Genomic DNA, 24,135 nt, shown 5'->3' with positions numbered 1-24,135 from the left:
ATGCCTGATTTAGAAGATTGTTTTAGTTTGACTGAGCTATTTAGAAATGAACTAAATGTTGGGTTTATTCTGATATTTGTTACATTTTTCTCCCTCCCTTCCTTCAGTGGCTTCAGGCTGGCATACATTTTAATTCTAACAACAGCCCTGTGAGGTAGGTTAGACTGAGAGGTGGTCGCTGGCCCAAGCTCACCTTGGTGAGCCTCAGAACCAAGCAAGAACTTGAATGTGATCCAATATTCTAGCACTGGCTTTGCCTCACCTTACTGCTTGCTCAGTGCCGTTTAATTTTTACAATTCAAAAGAAATCTGCTGTTCTAAGACTCCTGCCTTTCTAAATTTAGCCCAAACTAATGTCTACATGAGCTTATGCAAATACCATTCCCTTTCATTTGACTGTGTTTTAGATGCCTTCCAGCTATTGAGCCATGTTCTCAGAAGCTTAATGCTGCTCCTTCCTTCCTTCCTTAGGCTGCCCATCTCAGTCTATGGACTTGGTATTTGCTTTGGACTCTTCAGCTTCTGTTGGAAGAAATAACTTTGTGCAGCTGAAAACCTTTGTCAGCAGCCTCTCTCTCCAATTTGACATCAATCGGGATGTGACTCAGATAGGCCTTGTTGTCTTTGGGAAAAGGCCTCACACCACGTTTGGGCTGGACACACATGTGACCAGCTCAGATCTCCATGAAGCCATCAGTCAAGCTCCCTTTGTAGGTGGCTCTGCCTCGGTTGGCAGCTCCTTGCTCCATATTTATGACGATCTCATGACTGTCCAAAAAGGAGTGAGGCCTGGTGTGAAGAAGATTGTGGTGGTGGTCACAAGTGGAGCTGGAGTGGAGGATGCCGTTGTCCCAGCTCAACAGCTACGTAATAATGATGTATCGCTACTGGTTATTGGGATGGAACAAGTTCAAGTGAGCTCATTGCTGAGGATTGCAGGTTCTCACAATAATCTCTTGAGGATTCCTTCCTATGAAGAGCTAAAAAATAATGAAGAACTTATCCTTGAAAGAATATGTGATGGTAAGATGATTATTTTGACTTTAGGGTTGTATCTGTATACAATGAATAGAATAAAACCACATTTCTTTATTAATACCTTCATTTTATTATTATTTTGGATAACCCTTTGCCCAGTGTAACCTGGAGCCAGCCCTTTCCCCCCTACATATGCCCATAAGCCATGGGTTGCTAACCTGCAACCTTCCAGATGTTATTGGGCTACAGCTCCCAGTATTCAATTTGTGATGGTTCAGGGTGATGGGAGTTGGAGTCTTAACATCTGGAAGGACTACAGGCTTGTCACTTCTATCATAATAAATCATATATTATTATTTTTTAGAATTCACATTTGTTTCTTGGTTTATCACCAATATCAAGTGTCCGAAGGGGCTGGCTAAATATCAATTTACAGTGAATTAGAAGTGCATTGTACATATCAAGTACCAGTAAAGTACATTACTTGAAACATCAGTGCAATAAAATTACAGTGCTAGTCTGGACATTTCCAAACTTGAGCCATATTTAGTTCTTGAATTTGAAATGCCAATTGATTTCAGGGCTACCTTTTCTGATGTAAGCATACTTCTGAGAAAAAGAAGAAAAAGAAGATCTATGCTTCAGCACTACCTAACAACCACATATGCCTAACCCCCCCTTCTTTGAAGTTGAAAAGAAGCCACATTAAACACTTCTTCCCCTTCGTGTTTAGTTTAAACCATCTTCAAATCAGTATGTGTCTGATTATGTGTTTCACCTTTTAAGCCATTGTTCATCCAAGATTAGTGCGTATTCTTAACACATCAAACAGGGATTGCTTGTGGTAAATGGCAAAAGGACTAGCTGGTCTTTCACGGGCTAGTGTGCTTTGTTTACAAAACAACTCGAGATGAGACTGAACTTGTAGTCTTTGAAGAGCTGCAGCTTAGTCATTTATTTAATGATTGGTAAGGTGATGTACTGTCAGATCCTGTGTGTGAAGGAAGGGCATGTGATGGCACAAATGGGAACCAGGAACAGTAATTGTGAGTTGAGGAAGATCTGTAGAAAGTTCTGGAGCAGGACGCTGGCATCCCTAATTCCAGCAAAAAAGTTTCAGCTGTGATTTTGGCTGTGTGAAATTTAAGTAATGCACTCAATGTATAGCTTTGTCCTAGGTGTGAGACTTTCCCTCTTCTAAGGCTGTAAGGCGTTTCTGCAATACCAGATGTGTTCACTGATTTCCATCTCCACAGAACAACTGGAATCCTGCGGCATTAAGAAAGCTTAGATTTCTTTCTTTCTTCTTGCGCCTACCAGTCAACATGACTTGTTGTTTTCTTTTGTTTGTTGCAGAGGCCAAGAAGCCAGCAAACCTCTGCAAACCCAACCCCTGCATGAATGATGGAGTTTGTGTTTCTGGAAATGGCAGCTACTGGTGTCGGTGCCAAGGCTGGGTAGGACCTCACTGTGAAAACAGTAAGCATCAAAGTACCGTAGCCAAAAGGCATTTAGGCCTCCTCCCTCATTTAGATTCATTGTCCCCATCTGAAACAAATGATCCCTGAAGAATCCACTTGCTCCGTACCTTTGCCCCAGATAAAGTCAATTCATTTTCATTTAGATCACATTCCTAAAAGTATGCTGAAAAAGGGAGGGTGGGGAAATTAAATAAGCTTCATAGTATCAAATTTTACGGTTGACTGGTAAATGTACTTTTGGCTTGTTCTCTTCACAAATACTAATCTTAAATGACTCACTGCAATCTTCTTAAACCCATATATTTCTTAGGTTTAATTGGCACACTCTTTCACTAAGATCTTGTCGGATCTCATTCCAAAAGAGTCAGCTTGTTACAGCAAAAGCAGAACAACCTAGCATGTAGTGCGCACTGTATTTGTTTTGCTGAACAAGAGACGCTCTACATGTGCTTTGCCTCTTTTCTGCATTGACCTATTTGGAAGGATCAGAAAGCATAGGAGGAGGCCTACAATTGTCTTCCTATGAGGTTGGCGCTTTGAGCATGTCCTTGTTGCTGCACAGATGACACCAGCCTCACAAAGCAGGTTGCATCCACCAGTCAAGGTGCTCCTGACATCCTTTAGGATGCTTGAGACCAAATACCAAAAGAGAAGAGTACTCACATATTTGCTTCCACTCCCACATATCTTTATCTGTAAAAACGTCATTATTTTTCTGGGATTCCTTTTTGATCTAATAACTTACCCCTTGCAATATTCCCTGCGTTGTATTACTAAATTGCCAGAAGCATGATAAATGGAACTTGATTGCTGAATAATCGGTAGTGCAAACAAGACCTTACCTCATTGGAAAATATACTTGTGAAATCTTTGGGTGTTGGGAGGAGCCATAATATGGATAGTCTTAACGATGAAAGAGTTAACTGATATATAGCTGAAGTTGACCTTTTCGGTCCCTGCTAGGTTGTCAATGGACTAAGTGAAGCAACTTCACTACAGAGCTACAGACTCATTTGTAGGCCTCATTTCAACCTGTTGGAAAAATGAAAAGGCTTCATTTAAAATTCATGTTTTATTTTTGTATGTAGGAAAACCATATTTGACTGTTTGCTCTGGGAAACAATCATTCTTTATTTTTAATATAGGAATTCAGAGGGGTGACACTTCACAGATGCATCCAGCCATGGTCCGTGCTCCACAAAAGCGACGCGGCTGGCGACAGCCGTATCGATCTCGCAAGCATTCCAAAAGGCAAATTCCAGAGACTCACTGACTATCTTCAGCTACTGAAAACATTGTATGAAAGAACTGAAACACAGTCAACGTTTGCAAGCAATAATGCTGTTCCCCAAAGCACAGGAGTTTTGCACAGAATCACTTCCTGGTACGCCAAATGAGGTGACCAATATCTAGTTTGTGTTGATATTAGATATTTATTGTTGCTGTACTGACACTTTCACCATTTGAGGTCAGCGTCTCTTCTGTATGGTGAGTTTCATAGCTCTGAAGATTTCGGTTTCTGTACTGGATTGGACATTCTTGGGAAAGTTGGTACCATTTTAAAGTTCAGATGAAACCAGCAAAATGACTAAGGTTTGATTTATATTGTTTACAGATGCCTGAATTTCCCTGACCATCGAGAAGTTCCAGGCATGCAGTGCTTACTTGGGTTTGGTTTCCTTGGGAAGGAGGTCACTGGAGGCTTATGCCTTCTTTTAATTATTTGAATTTATTTACAAATATGCAGGTTAAAAAAATGTGATAGCTTTAAGTTTAAACCTTAAACTCTAATATATAGCCAAAGTCCACTGCTCCCCCATTAGATCTTCACAGCGAAGCCCCCTCCACAGGCACTTCCCTTCTGCGTCTGACATCCCAACTCAGAATGAAGTCCACTCACAGCTAAATTGCCATCTGCCCCTGGATTGAGGTGGAGGAAATGAGGGTGGCTCATTTTCTCCAATTAATTTTTCTAATCAATTTTCAAGCTTCCCAATCCACTGGCTGCAAGAATCCTTTTGCAATAAATTCTATCAGTTTGACTAAACAGTGTGCAACGATTTAGAAAAACGGGCACCACCTCATCACTTTATTAGGAATGGCTTCCTTTGCAGCATGCAACCTGTGCTTGCAAAAGCAATCTGTTGGCTAGCTCTGGTTATTGGTTGTACGTCGCTTGTGGTACAACCAACACCCAGTACATATGCCATGCTCGATTCTTTTCTGTGTTGTCCTCTGTATGTTGTTGTTTGCTTGTTTTTCGCTCTGCATCTTCTGTCTGTAGGAAGAAAACTTGTTAAATTGGGCCTGACAAGCATTTTGTAGTTCTAAAGCACCACATCAGCAGCTCACCTGTTGCAATATTTAATAAGCATTTGACTTTCTGCACCAGCTTCATTTAGTTATGCCATTCCATCGTGCAGTAACATAATGTGAAAAATAACTTGGGAAAATGCTGATCAGTAATAAGAGGAGTTGGGTATGAGGTTAAGATGGGTATAAAGCTGTTTTGAACTGTTGAATCTACTGGATTGAGGGTTTTGTTTGTTTGTTTGTTTGTTTGACCACCAAATCCATATCAGTTTTCTATTTATCTCGCTGAAGCAGTGCTCTTAGTTTTGCCAGTTGCAGCCCTACCACATTTTATCTGTGTTAAGGATATAAACATGTAAGGTTTCTGAAGTAGGTTTCGTTCTCTACTGCAGGGGTAGCTTTCAGTTCTTGGAATGTATTTTTGTTTATCTGCAGATATTGGGACAGCTGAGCAGAGGGAATATAGACACAGCTGAGCTATTCAAACAAGGTACGAAGACAAGTTTCACCACTCTGCTCCTAGTGCCCTTATATGCCATTCCAACCTTCCTGCACTGTAGTGTTATTTTGTGTTTTTATTATACCTTTTTAAAAAAGTTTATTCCGTATGAATAGACAAACTGAAAGCAGCAGGCTAAAATCCATTTTTTTCATTGGATCTACTCTAAGGTTGGGCATCCACCCATTTTGATTATATTGGCTCTCCTATTGAGGCAGATAGGAAAGTCAAAATGGTTGAAAATAAAGAGTAAATTTCAGAGTGCTAAGATTGCATCCATCACTAGCAAACCTATCTAGAATGATGAAACAGTAGGCACCCAAAAATATTTAGAACAAGGTGAAAATCTGAGGCAGCATCTGCACCCAGTTTTGCCCATCTTGGGAGTCGTAAGACATTCCAGCACTCAGCCTTCCCTTGCAACAGTTCCTTTTTCCCAGCATGTACAGCATCCAACACTGATTGCAAGTAGGCTTGATGTTTCTTCATAGCCGTAAATGGACACTAAAGTTTGCTTCTCTGCTGGAGTTTTGTAATCAGAAGAGTTTGTGCAATTTTCTCTTAACCTGAGGTTTGCAGTAGGCTGCTCCCTCCCTAGGCTGCTTAATCAAGCCTTCAGAGCAAGCTGGATGAGAAGTGTTTTTTATTAGGGGAAAATTTGTGTAAAAGATAAGACTGGCCTTTCTACACAAAACAGCAGCAGCTTCTACTTACTTTCCATTCTAAGAGGGCCCCCCAGTGGACAAAAGGGCGTTTTTCCGCCCTCCTTTTTGAACTCCCAGAGAGTATTTATTTTCATCAAAGAGAGTTTTGGATTATGTTAACATGCCCACACAGCAAAAAGGTTTGGCTGTATATGGGCCTGCAAAGTTAAACGTTATAGACAGACACTGCTTGGTTTTTTCTCTCTTGTTTTTTGGACTATGTAATGATTTTTACACGCACACTTAGATTATAGCCAACCTTTTTCTTTATTAAAAAAAAACTTTTCTAAAATAGCAATGGATTGAAAAGACACATGTACAACAAATAGAAAGTATTATTTTTAGCTAGGAACACAGTAACAACTTCATTCTATGGTGAGTTAAATGAACGCTTTGGGTCTGAAACTGCCTGCTTTACATATTGACTTTTTGTGTCCCTGGCCCGCCCCCCCTGCCCCCTATCAGCTATAGTGTTGAGGTTGAGGAAACACAGCGCCGTGTGTCAGGATGAGATCTGTGGCACAGATGCTGGGGTACACCTCTGGCACCTTCCCCCTTGATGCTTCCAGTTTGTCAGGGCACCTGAGGACCAACTTTGTTGACCCCTCTGCCTCCCCTGCCCTTATTCCCCCATCTTAAACACTTGCACCAGCAAAGAGAGACAAATGCAGTACAGACACCACAAGACATGTACAATGGCAGTGACAAGGCGCACACTGGCACAATTAATTCCTAGGGTCAATGTAGACCCATTACTTCAACAACTGTGGATGCTACTTGTATGACAAATGGTAAAATACCTGTTGCTTTCAGAATGGTGGCACACATGGCTCTTTCAGATGGGCCTGTAACCTGTGGATATCATAGAATCATAGAGTTGGAAGAGACCACAAGGGCCATCGAGTCCAACCCCCTGCCAAGCAGGAAACAATATGCTTGTACTGTGGTTTTAAAAAGCCTGGTTTTTTTAAAAAATACACGGTGATTACATTACACAGGTGGCTTTTTAGCTTAAATGATATATTGTCTGCAAACTTAAGAAACTGTTCTCCCCTGATATGAAGTAACCCCCTGGGGATTGTTTCCCTCTCAAAAGAAGAAAGGAGAAAATGTATACTCACAGATCTAGGGTTTGTGCCCGCCTTGTGAGTTTCTGGCCTTTCCAATTGATGCCCCAATGATCCAGACAGCATTAAGTACTTCTAAGACTACAATCCTATGCATGCTGACCTGGCACAAGTCAATGGGGTATACATACTAAGAAAGCAAACATGGTTAAACAGCAAATTCTTATTGATTGTCAGGGTACCTGCTTAGGTACATGCTTGACTCAAGCCATTTTGGCTGAATCTTGGAGCTAAAGGGGGGTGGGGGGAGAGAGATGGTTTACAAATGGCAGAAGACTGGTGTGGGATGAAAAATCCTGTGTGAATATTCCTTTCCACCCCACCACCTATTTCTGGAGCAATAAGAGAACTCCCAGCAAAGTAGTAGAGCAGGAGTAACTCAGTGCCTAGAAGTCACAGCAGTTAATTAAATCAAAGTACACCAATTGCTGTACACTGCCCTATGTTATCAGTATTCCCCCAGGGGCAAATATCGCTTTTACTGCTGAGGGGGGAACGCTGTTTTTTCATAATAAACTAGGTAGTTTGGGGAAAGATGTTTGGAGATCCTGCAGCGACTGACCAGCAGGAGTGCACATTTATTGCACAAGAAAATGTTCATCTGAAAAGGCCCTTGGATAGCGAGATACTGAGCTCAAGCACCTGTGGTCTTTACAGCATTTAGTACTGCGTTAGTACAAACAATTTAATAAAAAATTCTTTCCTTTGTATACAGCTAGCTTTGAAAAATTATTCATATTCAAGGTTAAAATTCAGGAACCTGACATTTTTGGCACAGAGTCCACACCTAACTCTGCCTTATATACATAATTTAATCTCCTTGGGTTTCGGGAACACAGCTCAGTCAAGTTCTACCTTGGTCTAATTATACTTTTGTTTACAGAAAATAGAATGATAAGAATATATTCAAGGGTAAAGGGGTGGAATTCCCCACTCTTCCAAATGTTTGGATGATTAAATTCACCATACTTGGGTAAACAAATTCTCCGCTTTTGTGCACTTAACTTCCACTATTGTGCAGAATATGATGATGTGGCATCTGTTCCTACACACTACTATTACGTGTATATTATTAACCTGAAGCATTCCAGAGTAACTAAAGTGCATTCAAATCACCCCACAGCATACTTAATCACATTTTGGAAGCTTGGACAGAAGATTCCACCCCTTTATTCCTCAAATGACAGATGCAGTGGCTAAAGAATTACGTTAAATGACTTTCTGGCCCCAATCCACAAAGATTTAAGTTCCCATCCATGCACAGCCTCTAATCTATAGCATTTAAGTGTAGATCCTTAGTCATAATGAGATATCTCTGCTACTTATGCCCACTGGAAAGCCCTTCTTAATCACAGGAGTTGTCTGTGGGTATTGGAATGTCTAGTCACATGTGAACCCAGTGCATTGCTCTTGTGCCGACAACTGATAATAGCTCTCTTCAGTGCTATTTTTCTAGAAAAAGAGATGCCAGAACTGCCCAAGAACACCTCCCTTGTTCTCTTATATTGGCAATGGCACCCACCTGAGAGGTGCTGGAACTGAGTTTCCGGCTGAAAAAAGCCCTGGCTTTCCTTGTACAAGCATTAAACATTGAAAATTAAGAAGCTGTAGCAGTGGTTGTCACCCACTGGGACTAGTTGGATGGGAGGCCAACAGTAGGTGGTGCCAGAGCCAATGAAAGACATAGCCAAATAATTTGAAGTTTTGTCCCCATCCTCCTGAGTGCTACAAGGGCAGAACTGAGGCTAAGGAGGAGAGTGTTCACTGCCAGTGCCAGTCCTGGACTGGTTGTGAGTAAGAAGGCAGGCAGGCGGGTGGGAACTGGCTAAGGGTTGGTGGGACACTGCCCCCATTTGCTGTAACAATTGAGCCTTCACTGAGCTGTACTCGTTTTTTGGTCAGGAATTCTTTGTGGAAAGTCAGGCTGAATTGTGTACAACAATAATACCTTTTAGCTGTGTCTCTTGGTTTCCCTGGCCAAAATTGTCTCCGTTGGTTGGAACAGCTCTTCTCCAACAGAAAAGTCTGACACAGAGACTTGTATTTACTTAACCAGCTTTCAGGATTTTAGCTCAGGAAACTGAATTTACCTCTGTGATCCCCAGGCCCTGGTGTATCAGAAGAACATTAAACAGATCTGGCAAGAATTCAGTCCTTGCTGTTCTATTGCTACCAACAAATCCTGGATTGGACAACAGTAAAACACCAAAGTAGAAATACACAAAGGCATCATTATGTACACTGGCCAAGTTAGAAGCAAGGTTTCCACTTAGGTTAACTCTCTCAGCTGCACAGCACTCCTCTGCTAAAAAAGGAGCAAATTCATTAGTCTGATGAAGGCCATGTTGGGTTCTGACCCTGGTCCATCCATTATTTCTTGGTGTACAGCTGGCCATGCTTTACCTCATTTAGACCATTCTGTACTTGCAAGAGAATCCTGTAGTCCACGAATGGCCACTTCTAATACTGAGTCCATTATTGGTGCTAGGATTTCCTAACTAGCACCTTTCTTCTCCCATTCCTGCAAAACAAAAATGGAAAAATAGGCCCCACTTGAAGGCTTATCCTTATCTTTATATATTTCTTTCCAAAACCCCAATAGTTTTAAATATGCCATCGGCCACAGGCAAATTATTATTGCCATAATAAGCACTATAGGTATTCTTGCTACATGTCTTACCTTAGCTTTCTGTAGAACTGTTCCTTTCCCTGTGACCATGACAGATAAAGGCCGGTTTTTTAGTGCCATTGCTGAATTGACAGGCGAGTTTTCTGCGCCATTCATAGGGTTGGCAACCTTCATCTGTGTTTATGGGGGCAAGATAATAGCTGTGGTCATACACAATTGTCTAAAATAGTTCATCAGGCACAGGTCAGAGAGCCCTTCTTGCCGAACATAAAAGATCTCATATTCCATCATCACAAAGCATCAGCAATAAAAGTGCTGTTTATTAATGGCTTATTAGATCTACCTCTGGGCGCTGTTTATCGACTTTATGCTTTTGGTTTTAATTATGTTGCTTTATCTGTTGTTATCAGGAACGGCCAATGAGGTACTACATTTATAAGCCACCCTCCCAACTCCAGCACTGCTGCATATCAGGATAAGGTGGGGCAGAGCAGTGGCAAGGTCAGAGCTCCATGGGGTGCTCTGGCAAAGGCAATCTGGTACACCCACCAAGTGGAACCCACATAGCCCTGACTGCGCTGACAATTGGCTCCACCCAAAGACTGTCCCAGGACATGGCAGTGACACGAGTGGCAGGAGATGGGCTCGGCAGCCGCTCCTGATGGCAACGCATAAAACTCATAGCTATGTGGCAGTCTGTAAGTCTAGCTGTATTCCTGAACAACGTTCCTCATACGTGCTGTGATTGGATCTATGGTTCCGTGACGGTATGGCTCCTTGGGGTATCATGACTGAGGTATCAGTCAACCTCACATGCTATTTAGGCCTAGCTGTTGGGAGACACAGGCATCCATATAGCTACTACCAGCCTCCAAGAGTGGTCATGTGCAATCCTGGCTAGGAAAATAGTGTGGGAGAAAAGCATTAAGCCCCTCCTTCCTCAGTGCTGCTATTTTGAGCCCCCTGCCCACCCACCAAATTGCCTTTTGAGTTTTACAAAACACATCAAAAAATGCAATCATGGATCTTCTGCATCATGCGTAGTTTGAACCAGCTGCTGGCTTCAGCTACTTCGCTTTGCTGAAAAAGACTCTGCTAACAATGCCGATTATAAACAGCCCCCTACGTACTTTAGGGCTTGCGTTCTCCAGGTGTGTGGTGTCCACCGCAGTGCCAAGTGTTACAGGCCCAGACTCTGCTTTCCGGAGATTCTCCTTCACCTCCATGAGGCTCAGCTCCAAGTCCACACGCTGATCTTCTTTCCTTTTGCACTCCTCCTCTATTTCCTTCAGTTTTTGCTCCAGTGTGGGCAAAAGGCTCTTGTCTGCTGAAGAAAGAAGCACATGCAAGTGGAAATCTAATAGTGGATGGGCAGTGTGCACCCTTCCCCATTGCCTGTCTGCCTCCTCAGATGATGGTGGCAGGCAAGAGGGTGGCTGCTGAACTAGCCCCTACCCCCCAAAGTGGAGGCTTTTCAGAGCAGATTACATGTCAACGGAGCACAAGAGACCAGAACAATATGCCCCGTTCCACTGATCTCTGAAAAGGAAGTGGAAATGAGAGGCATTTGTTTACCTGTGCAGCTTATCAGCATCTCTTTCAGCTCCCTTCTGTCTTTCCGTAGCTGTGCCAGCTGAGAGCGGATTTCTTCTTTTTCCCTCTCCAAGCGATCTCTTTCTTCCGAGTATCGCTTCACTTCAGCCTCAGTCCTGTTCTTGCCGAGTTTGGTTTCTACAGCTGCTACAAATAAAAGATGAAGAAAGGTACAGAGACTGGAATTCCAAGAACCTTCCCTTAAAACCAGCAGCTAAATACACTGGCGCCATGTTTTCAACATGGGTTGGAAAGCTAATGATAGCAGCCACTGCCTCTAACATAAGCCTCCGTCATGAAGCTCTTGGGTAAAGAGAGATTACTGCAGACAGAAAACACACCTGAATTCACCGCCTTGGAGCGTTCCATTTTCTCTTTGGATGCAATCATAATTGTGGTGGTGTCCTTAATCTCAGGGCCACTCTGAGGAAAGGCAATTTGCTGCTGTTGTGCCTGAATTTTGATGGTTGTTGTTCGTGGTGGGAGCGGTTCATCAATGTCTTGAGTCCTCTGTTAGGGAAGTTGGATGAGAGAGAAGGTTTCAGAGGTTAAGCGACATAGAAGGCTAGCAGAAGCTGGCTGTCCATTTAAGATCCCAGCAAGCTGCTCAATGCTAAGTTTTGTCTAGTTATAGAATAAATAATAAAAATTATATGCCGCCAATCTGACTGCATTGCCCCACCTACTTTGGGCAGTTTCCAACTAATTAAAACATCAAACAGTAAAATATAAAACATTAAAAACTTCCCTAGCATCTGGCCTGACTGGCAGTGCCTCTCGTACACCTGAGGCTTTTAACTAGAGATGGTGGGGATTGAACCTGCGGTCATCTGCATGTGATGCTCTACCACTGAGCTATGGCCCCTCCTTGATATCTCGGATTTGGTTTTGAGCATTACCGGGTCTGGAATCTCCAGTGATCTTCTACTCAAATCTGCTTCTTTATGCAAGATGGAGGAGTCTCTCTCAGAGTCCGCTGAGCTCTTACTGGAAGCTCTTTGCAATGATGGAGAAACAGATGGGGAAAACTGGTCCTGCTTCTTGGTAGCACAATGAAGGAAGGATTTGACTGGTGTGAGGTCTAGATAGACTCTGTCCTGATCCCCCTCATCTTTGCCTTCATTTTGGGGCACTTCCTCCTGTCAAAGATAAAAAGCATCTTCTTAGAAGAGCGCCCAAGAAATGCCACTGTTTAGAACAAGAGAGGCCAGCATGAAATTCTTTAAACATTACATACAGTTAAAGAACAGTACAGACCTGAAACAAGGCAAATTGCAGACACCTTGCAATTGGGATCACTTGTTATTTCCGGCATTATCAATACAAACTGCAGCCAATGGAAAACAAAATGGTCCCCCCCCCCCCCATCAACATGAGCTGTAATTGCAACAAAACAAAACCCTCACCATTGTTGTTGCCTCTGGAACATCTACATCATCATAGAGCTCCTCTAGTCCCTCCTTCCCCTTTGGCAAGTTGTCAATATAAGTGTTTGGCTCAGAGTACTTCCTCTGCATTAAGCTGGAAAAGATAGAAGCAGATATGCTATCAAAAGAAGTAAAAGCTACACGAGACGATGATGTGATATTAGTCTATACTCCCATAAGACTTCCTAATATGCCAGTTACTTTGGATAGTAGTCAACTAACATTTACTCAGAGCAAATCCATTAATTTCAATGGGTCTACTCTGAGTAAAAGTTAGTTGATTGCCATCCACTAGATGTTGCAAGGCACCTGTTGCTCCTGCCTCCTATCTTGTCTCCAGCACCCACAGGTCTGCAATGTGAAGAAGCCACTAACCACAGTGTAACCTCCCCTTTTGTTTGAGGCTGAATATGTTAAATGCCTGGAATATACTCATTCTCTAACACAGGACAAGGCATAGGTTTCATCAAGCCATAAGCAACATTGTGTGTGTGCTGCATGTCTTAAACATTCAGCTAGGAGTTCAAAGAAAAACAGAGATTGCTAGACTGCACACAATTACCACATCAGAAAATAAGGAGAGCTAGTCACCATCAATGCAATATTTCACAACAACCATCTCACGAGTGGATACTTCATTTGAATGCAAACATGGTGGGTATTTACATATCAGAACCCTTTCCTGCTTCTTTTCGCTAGCAATTGTAACCTCATCAAAACTGTTCATTACATACTTTTCGGATAAAAGCTACTTGTTTGGTAGGAACTACTAGAAATCATCCATCAGAAGACAGGTCAGAATGTCAAATATGCTACCATAGAAACTTACAGTAATGAATTCTTTGCTGCACTGACGATGCAGGAGACCCTGTCAGCATCGACATAATCATAGGTCAGCTCTTCAGGGTCTGTTTTTGAGCCAGATTCTGACAAAAGGAGACCAAGCCAGTGGCCCATTTCGTCACAAGACTTGGCCTGTTAAACCACCAAAGAAAAAAACAATCATTAAGGATATAGGCCAAACTTACTACAAGAAGCCTAAGTTGCTTTCATCAGAGTAAGCAGAAATAAGGGAAAGAAAAATCAATTTAGGATGTGCCACCCTGGGCTCCTTGAGAAAGAAGAGCAGGATAGAAATGTGAGTAAATAAATAAAATTCTATGCATCGTAATATCTAAAAACATCTTCAACAGTCTTAAAAAAATTGATTGTGTGTGTGTATTCAAATACATATACATATACATATACATACACACACACACAAAAATTATAAACACACAAAGCCAGAAGAGGGCACCAGTTTACCTTCCTAAAGTTCCTCTACCAAACTGGCTCAGAAGCAATTATGATTAAAACTTTCATCATGAATGGTGAAAGCACCCTGCAATCACCCTGAAAGACCCACGAAAAATTATTTATAACCTCCAGCTGGCCTTAACTAAAATGCTGAGTCTAACATGCACTTTAGCTTCACAAATTGAGATAATCTGAGTAACTTTTTGAAGCCTTCCTTATTTTGTTCCATCAACCTCAGCAATCTTAAGTGCTAAACAAAACAACATCCAGAGCCTCTGGCAGTCGCTGGCAAGTGAGCCTGTTGTTGGTAGCAAGTATTCCTCCCACTACAAAATGCAGGAAATGTGTCACATTTCCCTTCTCCCACTCTAAGGGTGCTGATGTCAGAGAATCTAAGATTAGAGGTAAACAGAGAAGGAAAACAACTCTGATCCAAGTCAAGTGAAAGTTACGGATAGGAGTGGCTTGCTCTTTTCCCCCAAGGCAGCTTGTCGGCTGAGGTGACTGGAGGTAGCTCCAAAGAAAGTTCCACTGTGTGTGTTTGTCTTCAGCAGTCTTATCTTTCTTTTCAGTGGTGAAAACCAACTACTCTTATCAACCCATACTGAATCCAGCTGGCTGCTTATTTCAGAAAACATTTCAGGTGTACAATATTCCAATCAGAGGGCAGGGTGGGGATTCAGTATTCACTTACTATTCTGACTAGTAAGTGCTGCTTTCCTGCCTTGAGTGTTTCTTTGGATGGAAAAGCAGAATAGATGTCTATTCATTTAATAAAAATAAGCTGCCTGGTTAGCTGTTTAACATCTTTTTGCATAGTATTTTGGCTGCATTCAGGTTCACACTAAACCATGGTTTATGACAACATATACAAGCAGCCTGCAGTAAGCCTTGGCTTAGCATGACATGTGAAGCAGGTTATAATGCTGTAAGGAGAAGTGTTGAATGAAGTCTACAAGCAATTTTCATGGGTTTTTTTTAATAAAAGTGAAGAAAATCCATACATTTACGTATTGGGGGCAGGAAGGTCTCTCTCTTATATTTCCATACTCCTCAATGAAATCAGCTTCAGGAATGTGGCAGATTACCCCAAACAGGCTATGTACATAAGAGAAAATAAATCTACACCAATAGCTATGTTCCCTAGACTGAACCATTCAATTGTGTGCACTACAATAAGTTGCAATGAGTAGCTGTGTTGCTCATAAACAAATGTCACTCCTACTTCTAGAGAAATTGGCAACCCGTACCTCTAACATGGCCCGTTCCTCTCCATTATGCAGGATACGGAATGAGTAGAGATGATCAGGAGTTGGGTCTGGGATAATTTCACAGCCCGTCAGGTTGAGAGGCTGCTGAGCAGTTTTATTTCTGTTCTTGTCCTGGTAGAAATGGAGCTGCCCATCTTTCACATGACACCACCGAGATCTCCACTGGCTATTCACAAGGACATTCAGGTACGCTGCAAAGAAGGAGACTCTCCTTTAGTCACATCTAGGTCACCCTCTACGCTGGTCTTTCCCGCTAGTCGCAGAGACCCAAATGAAATGTAAATGTTTCACAAGGCTTTGTTTGGGTTGCTTACTACATGTATCCAAAGACCTTTCTGGACTGTCCAGCGTGGCAGATTTCTTCCTCCCAAGGTTCATCAGGTTGCTCAGTTTTAAACCAGACGTGCCCTTCTTCTTAACTATAAATAAATAAATAAGAAGGAATAAACAAGCCATATACAAAGCTGTACTTCTGAATATCTGATGCAATGGCCAGGAGACACATTACACACAATTTGCATCTGATGTTTGTGTGCGGAATCTTGCTTGGTGCAATTTAAGAAGAGACTCATATAAGCGGCAGCATTAATAATGTACACTTACATGACCCACATCAGTTATGAATAAATGTGTTACTTTAATGAGCCAGGCATTAACTCCCTTCTGCAACTACTGGTGGAAACAAAAAAGGGGCAGAGTACCGTAATGCTGTTCTCATCTCAGTCCCTGGAGATTCCTGGCTCTCAATGAATAGAGGTACGAACGCAGCAGGCTATTAAGCTACAACCATATAATATGTCATTTATGGATGGGACAGGTGGGGGCCATTCATATGTCATGTGTAGGAAGGCTCTAGTCAATTCAGTAACAACCAGGCAACCGGCAAGCTCAGTTTGACTTATCAAAGGCAAGTGCACTATTCCATCTTCTTTTCACTCGACAACCACGTTATCTTTTTTGAACGGCTATTACCATCTTTGGTTTCTGTCAGTTCTGTGTGACCATCAGTGCTGCTTCCGCTTTCTGATGCGACTGAGTACCTCTCAGACGTCTCCACCTGCAGACAAGAAGCAGGGATGAGGTCCACAGCACCAGTGATAGAACAGCAGCATAGTAATGGCTGAAATGCTGCTCTCTCCGATGAGAAAACGCCTTTGCATTCATGAAAATTAGGGGCACATATCCATAGCTGAGGAAATGAAGACCCATTCACAAACTAAGATTATTCCACAGGGAGCAACATTTGGCCCATAAAGATGGATGCTATAAAGGCTCCTCTAGCTCTTGGGAAAACCCCTTTGTTCTGCTGTGTGTAGTTGCTCTGGTTGGACACAGTCTTCCTTATTCATAATGGCTCCTGGTGTTTTCTTTAAAGCTTTTTGAAGTAAATTCAGGCAACCATATTTGTGCCAACTCAAAAAATAAAATTATACACGAGGGTTTTATTTTCCGTCCTCATTGCCATATACTGTGAAGCTTTCTAGCTGTGAATGTTTCTTTGTGGTTTACGTTCGCATCTGTAGCTCCTGCCTCAGTTGTACATCATCAGCACATGTTCATTTACATTGTGGCAAGCTGTGAGAAACAGAATGCTGGACTAGGTGAGCCATTGGCCTGTTCAGCAGGCTCTTCTTATGTCACAATTTCCCCACCCCTAATTTATCTGGATCAGGCCCAGTGCTTGATGACTTTAATTTTGCGCTCAGTATATCATTAGAGCTTGAAACTCTGGAACAGTCAGTCTACAAAGAAGTTCTCGTTTCACCAGATGCTTTAGGGATATCTAAAATTCTAGCCTTATTTAAATAATACTTTCATTTGGATTTGGCCAGGATTAAATCTATAAGCTTCCTAGAATTAGATTTATGCTTGAAACAAACTTTGGGGGGGGGGGGAGAGTAGCTATTAAAAGAATTGCTGATGTTAAAATAATGCAAAAATGGCTTGACACTGAGCCAGTTGTGCTTTAATCAGAAAACAAGTGGTTTGTTGGGTTTTCTTCAAGTGTAAGTTTCAACCACATTCCTGTTTTGATGGTGGGAGTAACTTCCTGTATATTAATCAGAAGTATTTTTTAAAAAACTTAAAATAACTTGATGCAACAGGAAAAAATTTAAGCTGCTCTTTGAACATCACTTTTGTTAAGAGATAAAACATACCGGAGGCTCCAGTACTTTGGCCACCCATGATGTTGGGAAAGATGGAGGGCACAAGGAGAAGGGGACAACAGAAGACGAGATGGTTGGACAGTGTTCTCGAAGCTACCAGCATGAGTTTGACCAAACTGTGGGAGGCAGTGGAAGACAGGAGTGCCTGGCGTGCTCTGGTCTATGGGGTCACGAAGAGTCAGACATGACTAAACGACTAAACAACAGCAAAACATACCTTGGGATAGCTAAGTCTCTGGGAGTCTGGGACATACTGGTTGCCTTCCCCTTGCCCATCTGGATAGAGACCGCTTGTCTCCTGGATCACCTATGGTGGGAGAGAGAGAAGCTGTGAGCAAGACCTCATCCTGCGGCCATTTATATCTTTCTGTTCTACAGTATACATTCTGCATTTAACTGACACACAGCTCAGTTCATAGAAAGCCTCTCTCGTTAACATGCAGAGAAGCAGAGGTCCCTCAAAAGCTCTGGTTGAGAGAGTAGCCTCGAATGACCATATAAACCAGGGATGGAGAACCTCTGGCCCATCACAGGTTGTTGGGTTCCCTGCTCCCATCTGGCCCAGCCAACATGGCGAATGGTCAGGGATGATGGAAGCTGCAGTCCAGCAACATCTGCTGAAGCACAGGTTCCCCATCCCTGGTATAAAGAAGGCACAAAAGTAAATGATATGCATGCCCAGATCAAACACTATTCCAAGCAAATTCAGGCTGGATTCTGAAGCAGCAGTGCAGAAATGCCACATGTGCCATGTAGAGTTGGCAACTTTTTAAAACAATTTCCCCTCCATGTTCCTTTAATATCAACTTTATCTGCAAAATACTAGCAGATGATAATGCTTGAAACCTCCATGCTAGAAAATTCCGCACTGACCCTAGCTGACTTCTGTGGATCAAAGAGCTGTTAGAGTATCAGGCCAGTATTCCATCTGAGTGTAATTCGGGTGTAGTAGAGGAAGAACAAAGGGGAGTGCATCTCAGCGACTTTTTCAATGCAGTAAAGATTATATTCACTAGAAATAATGACAGACCCTTCTTGTAAGTGAGTTGACAAGAAAGCTTTCGCATTTTACTATTGTAAAATTTGGTAAGCATAGAGGAAGTCCAAGAAAATAATCAAAAGGAGGTTGGGCACTTCTTCTCTTTTCTATAATGGAGTTCCATCTGAGGAAGGAGTTGAGCTCTTACTTACTGAAGAAAGACTCCCTTCATTACTGCTGGAAGGGTTGGGTTAGAAAGTTCCCCTTCCCCCTCCTACGTGCAAAGGGGGAAAGGGATTTTCTCAGTTGTGCTCAAACGGAAAGGATCCTTCTCAGAATAAAGGCGCTTGTGGAAGAGCTGCATTTGGATGTAACCTAGAGATGGGAGCAACACCATGACATCCTGAGGAATATCCTTTAGCATAATCCTGTGTAGACAGAAACCTAGGAAGCTGCCTTGTACCAAGTCAGTCAGGCTCTTTGCCCATTGAGTTCAATACTCTCTGCTCCGAACAGCAGCAGCTCAGCAGGGTCTCGAAATCTCAAGTAGTTAAATTCTGGGCCAGATCTTGACTTCTGTGCTAGCATGGTATGACTGTGGGCACATTAAATCCACACAGCCTGGGGACAATGGCAGAAGTTGTCAAGAGAGATTGGTCCACTCACCCTGAGCCACTGCTCTGCCTGGTCTTTACTCTGCAAGCCCAGCACAATGACATCTGAGTTCATGGGGATGATCTTCAGCTTATGTTCCTGCTTCCTCACGTTCTTTTCCTTGTGGATGACGCTGCACCCCAACAAATTAACATCCAGCTGGGGATTTTGGTCCTTGGAAGACTTGTAACACTGGAAATAGGAGTCAGGTGGTTTAATGGAGAGTAAACAGGAGATGTTGCCTACTGGTAAAATATCTAAGAAAGGACAGAAACTTGGCATTGAAATATAGATTGGAATAGTTCATTGTAGTAAATAATTGTGAGCCCCAAATCCTAAGGTTTCTGAATAGATACAAAATTATATATGTTTCAGGCTTCACCAACCAGTGAAGGAATTACTTGGTGAAATTGCCTTAATCCCACAAAACGGGAATAGTGGGGACATTCCCAAACTTTAAGACCTGTTATTTAGCCGTAATACTAACAGCAGAAAGGGAACAGCATTGGGTTTTCCCTTGCTTGCACTCTGAAACATTCACAGAGTAGGTACTTTCTGCAGTGCAGATGTTAATAGCAGGCATTGGAGGTGGGCAGCTGAGCTCCTGGAAATGGCAAACCTATAGTCCCAGCAGATCTTCATACCAGTCATACACTTCTCCAATCCAGGCACACCTTCACTCACCCATATCCTAAGGGAATAGTCCAAGGCTGCATCTGCTCTGCCCCCTGTGGCAGCTTCCCATTACCCGTTATGAACCTCTCCAACTGGCAAAGCTCCAGGATGCTCCCTCCTGTGCCGTTCCTTTTTCCAAATGCCTGCTCTGCAAGAACCACCAGTCACAGACTCTCTCCCACACTGCTGCCAATAATAGCAACTTCGTCACATTAACACTTATCAGCAGCAGCAATGGTGAATGTTGATCCTAGTCTTTGATGTTAGTCCTTTAGGAGCATGGGAGCAATGCAAATGCAACAAACTAAGCAACTAACACCATGCATGTAAAATAAGTCTTACAGTAATTCATCAGTTGAAAGTAAATAGGGGAGCAGACAGTACAACCCAAAGTCATGTCCTGCTTGGGGGCTTCCCATAGGGATCTGGGATTTTGAACAAGATAGACCTTTGGTCTTACCCAGCAGGCTTCTTCTTGGGCTTTGAGGAACATCTAGATAGAGCTCTTAAGAATTGCTCTGGTTTTGAGAAAAGGTATATTAGACACCCTGTTCCCTGCTTGCTTACCAACAATCTGTTGTCCTTAATGACGCAGAGCTGCTTGGCCCACTGGCCCAGCCATTTTTTTCTCCAAAGGAAAGCACAGATCCGGGCATCTTTCATGAGCTCAATGGAAGCTTCAGGGGAAGGCCACTGGTGAGGGGCTGACTTGCCTTTGCTGCTCTCTTCTTCATCATAGGATTCATAGGAGCTGCTGACTGCTTCCCCATCATCTGCATCCATGGGGGCAAAAAAAACATCATTATAAGCACTTCCGGGTAACAAAGCCATGTGTTTCTTCCATGTTCCATTAGGCAAGCTCAAGAACAATTACAGCATGCATGAAAGAGACACAAAAGTAAAAGGCAAGGAGGTCTAAAGGCCTGCAAAGTTTAAACAATCAGACCTGCTCCATTGAAAAGGCAATTTTCCTTCATCTTCTGTCTGTCTTCCACACACTAAGATCAGCATATGCAAGCCAGAATCAGATCTCAAACAAGCCATCCAGAGCCAACCCCAAACATTTTGCTGTCTGAGGTGAAGGACAAGATGGCGCCTTCCTGCCATTCCATGAACAGGAGCCAACTTGACAGACAGTCGAACTTTTCTTCACTATGGTGGATTGGATAGCATCCTCTCTGCCGTGGAGAACAACAGGTTAGTCTGAGGGTGCAGGACAGGCCCTGTGGCACACACAGCTCTGTGCTCCAAAGATGGAACAGCCAAAGGATGGCTCCCCAGCATCTGCCTCCTGAGGCAGTTGTTTTACTTTGCCTAATGGGAGGGCCAGCCCCGCAGTGGTCATATCAAACGATGCAGGAATCATATACATTTTTTATTTGAATATATGAAGTTGCAATGATTGATGAAACCCTAACTTCTCCTGAAAGGTGAAATGCTTGAATGGTATGCCCCAAAAAAGGTTAAATGCTCTGTTAATACATTTCAGTTCTGCTCAGCTTTCCAGATGCAGCAAATACATTGGATGGAATGTATATTTGCAAATGTAAATGTAAATATTTGTACATTCAGCACATTTTGCTGGGAATATTTTGCTTGGCTAATTAATAAAATCCAAGCAGTAGTGCTGCAAGGTAATCTCAAAATCATACAAATTGTTTGAGGTTGCAAGCATGTGGCCACCAAGACTTTCATTTTGCAACTTTGGTACAGACACACCCAGCTCAGTCTCCTACTACAGACACATTCCTCAAGTGCTATCAAATGTTTTCTGTAGGTTTTATACACCCAGCTGAAAAAGCATAGGACTGTGGAGGGTGTGCAAGCTGTTATCTGCCAAATGTTAGTTGCTGCTCCCTAAATATCAGGCAGATAACAGCTTGTAGCAACATTCTGAAAAACAGGTCCAAAATTCATACATATGCTCACTCCAGTCAGCATATGGAGAATGACCAATGGGCAGAACCATGCCGAAAGAAACTTAATTTGAAATTTAATTTCAAACAACTGACAAATGGCAAAAAAATGTAAATATTTGTTTAGAGCAGTGGAAACCATGATACAAAATAGACAGCAAATTAAAAATGATATAGAGGTTATAAAGCTGTAAATTATATAAAATTGAGTACTGTACATGAATAGTTGAAACGGTTACAATGAGGCTACTCAGCAGAAGTAATATTAAGCGGTTCGCATAAGCTGCTTAAGGCATCTAAATCTAGCACCCTCCCTCCAATCCAGCAAATTTAGAGGCAATAAGAAAGTTTCACTACATTATAAAGGCATTCCAAAGCAATATAGGGGAAGTTAAATGAGATATAGGCTATTCCACAGTATTGAGATAACTTGATCACAGAATGGAAATGATTCATAATATAAAGGCACAGAGAACAGAGCAGTTTCTAAGATCCCTGCAGATCATTGACAAATCCCAGACTTTTCTGCATCTCCCCAAAGCACCATGTCTTCAGCACTCAGGAGAAATGCTATTAGGAGAAGGGGAAAGGAAACAATATCGGCCAAAAGAAGATCAGATTAGAAAGCAGAGACACTTTGAGCGAGAAACATCAAAAAGGTACCCCCAAATAGAAATGTATTATAGTAAGATATTCCATTCCCAATTAGGTAAAAATTCTGTGTTGTTCCAGCACAGGCTTGAATGGGTCACAGAGGTAATTATCTAGGTTTTTTCCTCTTGTTTTTAATTGGATTATAGAGTAACCTGAATTTACTCATTCAGGTGATGTTATCAGAGAACTGGCAGCTGAGTCTCCTATCTCCAAAGCAAGATATAGGGCTCATTGCTGTGTTTAATCTCATTTGTATGGTAGGAAGAATGATCCATGTAATCAAGGATGCTTAGCCAGCATCTTTTGTGCTCTTCCAGACTCTGGCCTAGGCACAAGATAATCATGGCTTCCTGAAACCAAACTTCGGCTCATTCAATATGTGGATCTGCTCCTTCTGTACCAGAATCCAGAAAGAAATTCCAAAAAAGAACCTAATTAACACATTTCAATCCCCTTTTCTTTCTCTGCGATAAACTGTTACGTCACCCTCATTGTAAAACAGTGATCTCTCTGCCTGCCTGCCTGCCTGCCTGCCTGCCTGTCTTTGTGTCTCTTTCTCTCTGTATTCAGCATTTAATTCTGATGGGCTGGGTGTCTCATCAGCCTATAGCTCCAGCACCATTCCACTCGCTTTGTTTTGTTTTATTTTTTTAAACGGTCGCATTTGTTCTCTAAATTAATATCACTCATTGTATCCCTGACTTCTGTGTTGCTTATTACCAAGCAAGAATATTTGTCTGCTTATGTCCTGCCCTGAAGCCCACTGAAGTTTAAGTGCACGGAAATGACAAAAGCACTTTGGAATAAGACTTCTGCTTCCACAGGTAAGATTGGCTAGCAACATCTACAATTCTGTAGCTGCCTGCTAAAGAGACCATGCCTGGCTAAGAGATCGCAAAAGAATAGACAGCAACTTTCCAATCCTTTATCACCCCTTGCCACACATATGCATTCAGGATGAGAATGTGATCATGCAGTGATCCTTTAACCATGTATCAATGGTGAAAGACCATCTTTGTTCATATGACAAGGAAGTCAATGCATGAGTGGTAAGTTTTGAAAACATGCCATACCCATAGTTATAGTGGCATATATTACTCCCTCAGTAACCTGCAACCCTGGTCTGGATCCAGTAGCTGCAAGCCTACCGTAAAGACCTGCACAAGCACACATGGAAAAGAGAGGGAGAGAGAGGAAGAAAGAAAAAGACCTGCAAATGAACCTCACTGATCATTAAATTCTTTTAGAAGGAGAAAGCATAATTTATATGATGAACTATGGAATAATTAGAAACAGTCTGCTTAGAACAGTCTCTTTTGCCAAAAACTATGGTGATAAGCACCATAAATAAAAACACTTGCAAATTCAGTTTGAATAATTACAATTTAGTGTTCAGCCTTTGTGGTACCACTCAGTTCCATTATATATATATATATTTTAAAAATAAACTATTCAATTATTTTGCAGCTCATGACAATGCCAAAGGTAGTAAATACCAGTTGCTGGAAACCACAGGAGGGGAGAGTGCACTACAATATGCAGTCAACAAGGAAAGGAAGGGCCCATACTGAGGAAGACGGAAGTCTTAACATATGGGAGAACTTTCTTTTACAGTGGTACCTTGGGTTACAAATGCTTCGGGTTACAGACTCTGCTAACTCAGAAATAGTACCTCAGGTTAAGAACTTTACCTCAGGATGAGAACAGAAATTGTGCACCAGCAGCACGGCAGCAGCAGAAGGCCCCATTAGCTAAAGTGGTACCTCAGGTG

General features: G+C 42.2%; 2 protein-coding genes across 11 annotated transcripts in view; one reads left to right on the top strand and one right to left on the bottom strand.

Annotated features, from left to right (window-relative positions):
- VWA2 (von Willebrand factor A domain containing 2) overlaps positions 1 to 10,377 on the top strand; it is a 39,845-nt gene extending 29,468 nt beyond the window's left edge. For 5 of the 8 annotated variants that reach the window (XM_081863671.1, XM_081863668.1, XM_081863670.1 and 2 more), the window contains exons 13-15: positions 472 to 1,023; positions 2,335 to 2,457; positions 3,605 to 5,539. In XM_081863671.1, coding sequence (XP_081719797.1) covers positions 472 to 1,023; positions 2,335 to 2,457; positions 3,605 to 3,732 — 803 coding nt within the window. In that variant the 3' untranslated portion in view covers positions 3,733 to 5,539. Of the gene's footprint in view, positions 1 to 471; positions 1,024 to 2,334; positions 2,458 to 3,604; positions 5,540 to 10,141 lie in introns of those variants that run through there. The other 3 variants (XR_014157000.1, XR_014157001.1, XR_014157002.1) reach the window with 3 other exon arrangements.
- Positions 6,224 to 24,135, bottom strand: part of AFAP1L2 (actin filament associated protein 1 like 2) — a 74,544-nt gene continuing 56,632 nt past the window's right edge. For 2 of the 3 annotated variants that reach the window (XM_081863660.1, XM_081863662.1), the window contains 14 exons: positions 20,362 to 20,567; positions 19,132 to 19,311; positions 17,704 to 17,793; positions 16,291 to 16,375; positions 15,633 to 15,737; positions 15,298 to 15,509; positions 13,581 to 13,726; positions 12,731 to 12,845; positions 12,224 to 12,463; positions 11,666 to 11,834; positions 11,307 to 11,471; positions 10,862 to 11,055; positions 9,783 to 9,905; positions 6,224 to 9,623 (listed from right to left, as the gene is read on the bottom strand). In XM_081863660.1, the coding sequence (XP_081719786.1) occupies positions 9,597 to 9,623; positions 9,783 to 9,905; positions 10,862 to 11,055; positions 11,307 to 11,471; positions 11,666 to 11,834; positions 12,224 to 12,463; positions 12,731 to 12,845; positions 13,581 to 13,726; positions 15,298 to 15,509; positions 15,633 to 15,737; positions 16,291 to 16,375; positions 17,704 to 17,793; positions 19,132 to 19,311; positions 20,362 to 20,567 (2,057 nt within the window). In that variant the 3' untranslated portion in view covers positions 6,224 to 9,596. The remainder of the gene's footprint in view (positions 9,624 to 9,782; positions 9,906 to 10,861; positions 11,056 to 11,306; positions 11,472 to 11,665; positions 11,835 to 12,223; positions 12,464 to 12,730; positions 12,846 to 13,580; positions 13,727 to 15,297; positions 15,510 to 15,632; positions 15,738 to 16,290; positions 16,376 to 17,703; positions 17,794 to 19,131; positions 19,312 to 20,361; positions 20,568 to 24,135) is intronic. The other variant, XM_081863661.1, reaches the window with a different exon arrangement.

This window comes from Podarcis erhardii (assembly GCF_964252035.2).
Source record: "Podarcis erhardii genome assembly, chromosome: 5".
In the NCBI taxonomy this organism is placed as follows: domain Eukaryota; kingdom Metazoa; phylum Chordata; class Lepidosauria; order Squamata; family Lacertidae; genus Podarcis; species Podarcis erhardii.
This window is presented reverse-complemented; position numbering and strand designations above follow the sequence as displayed.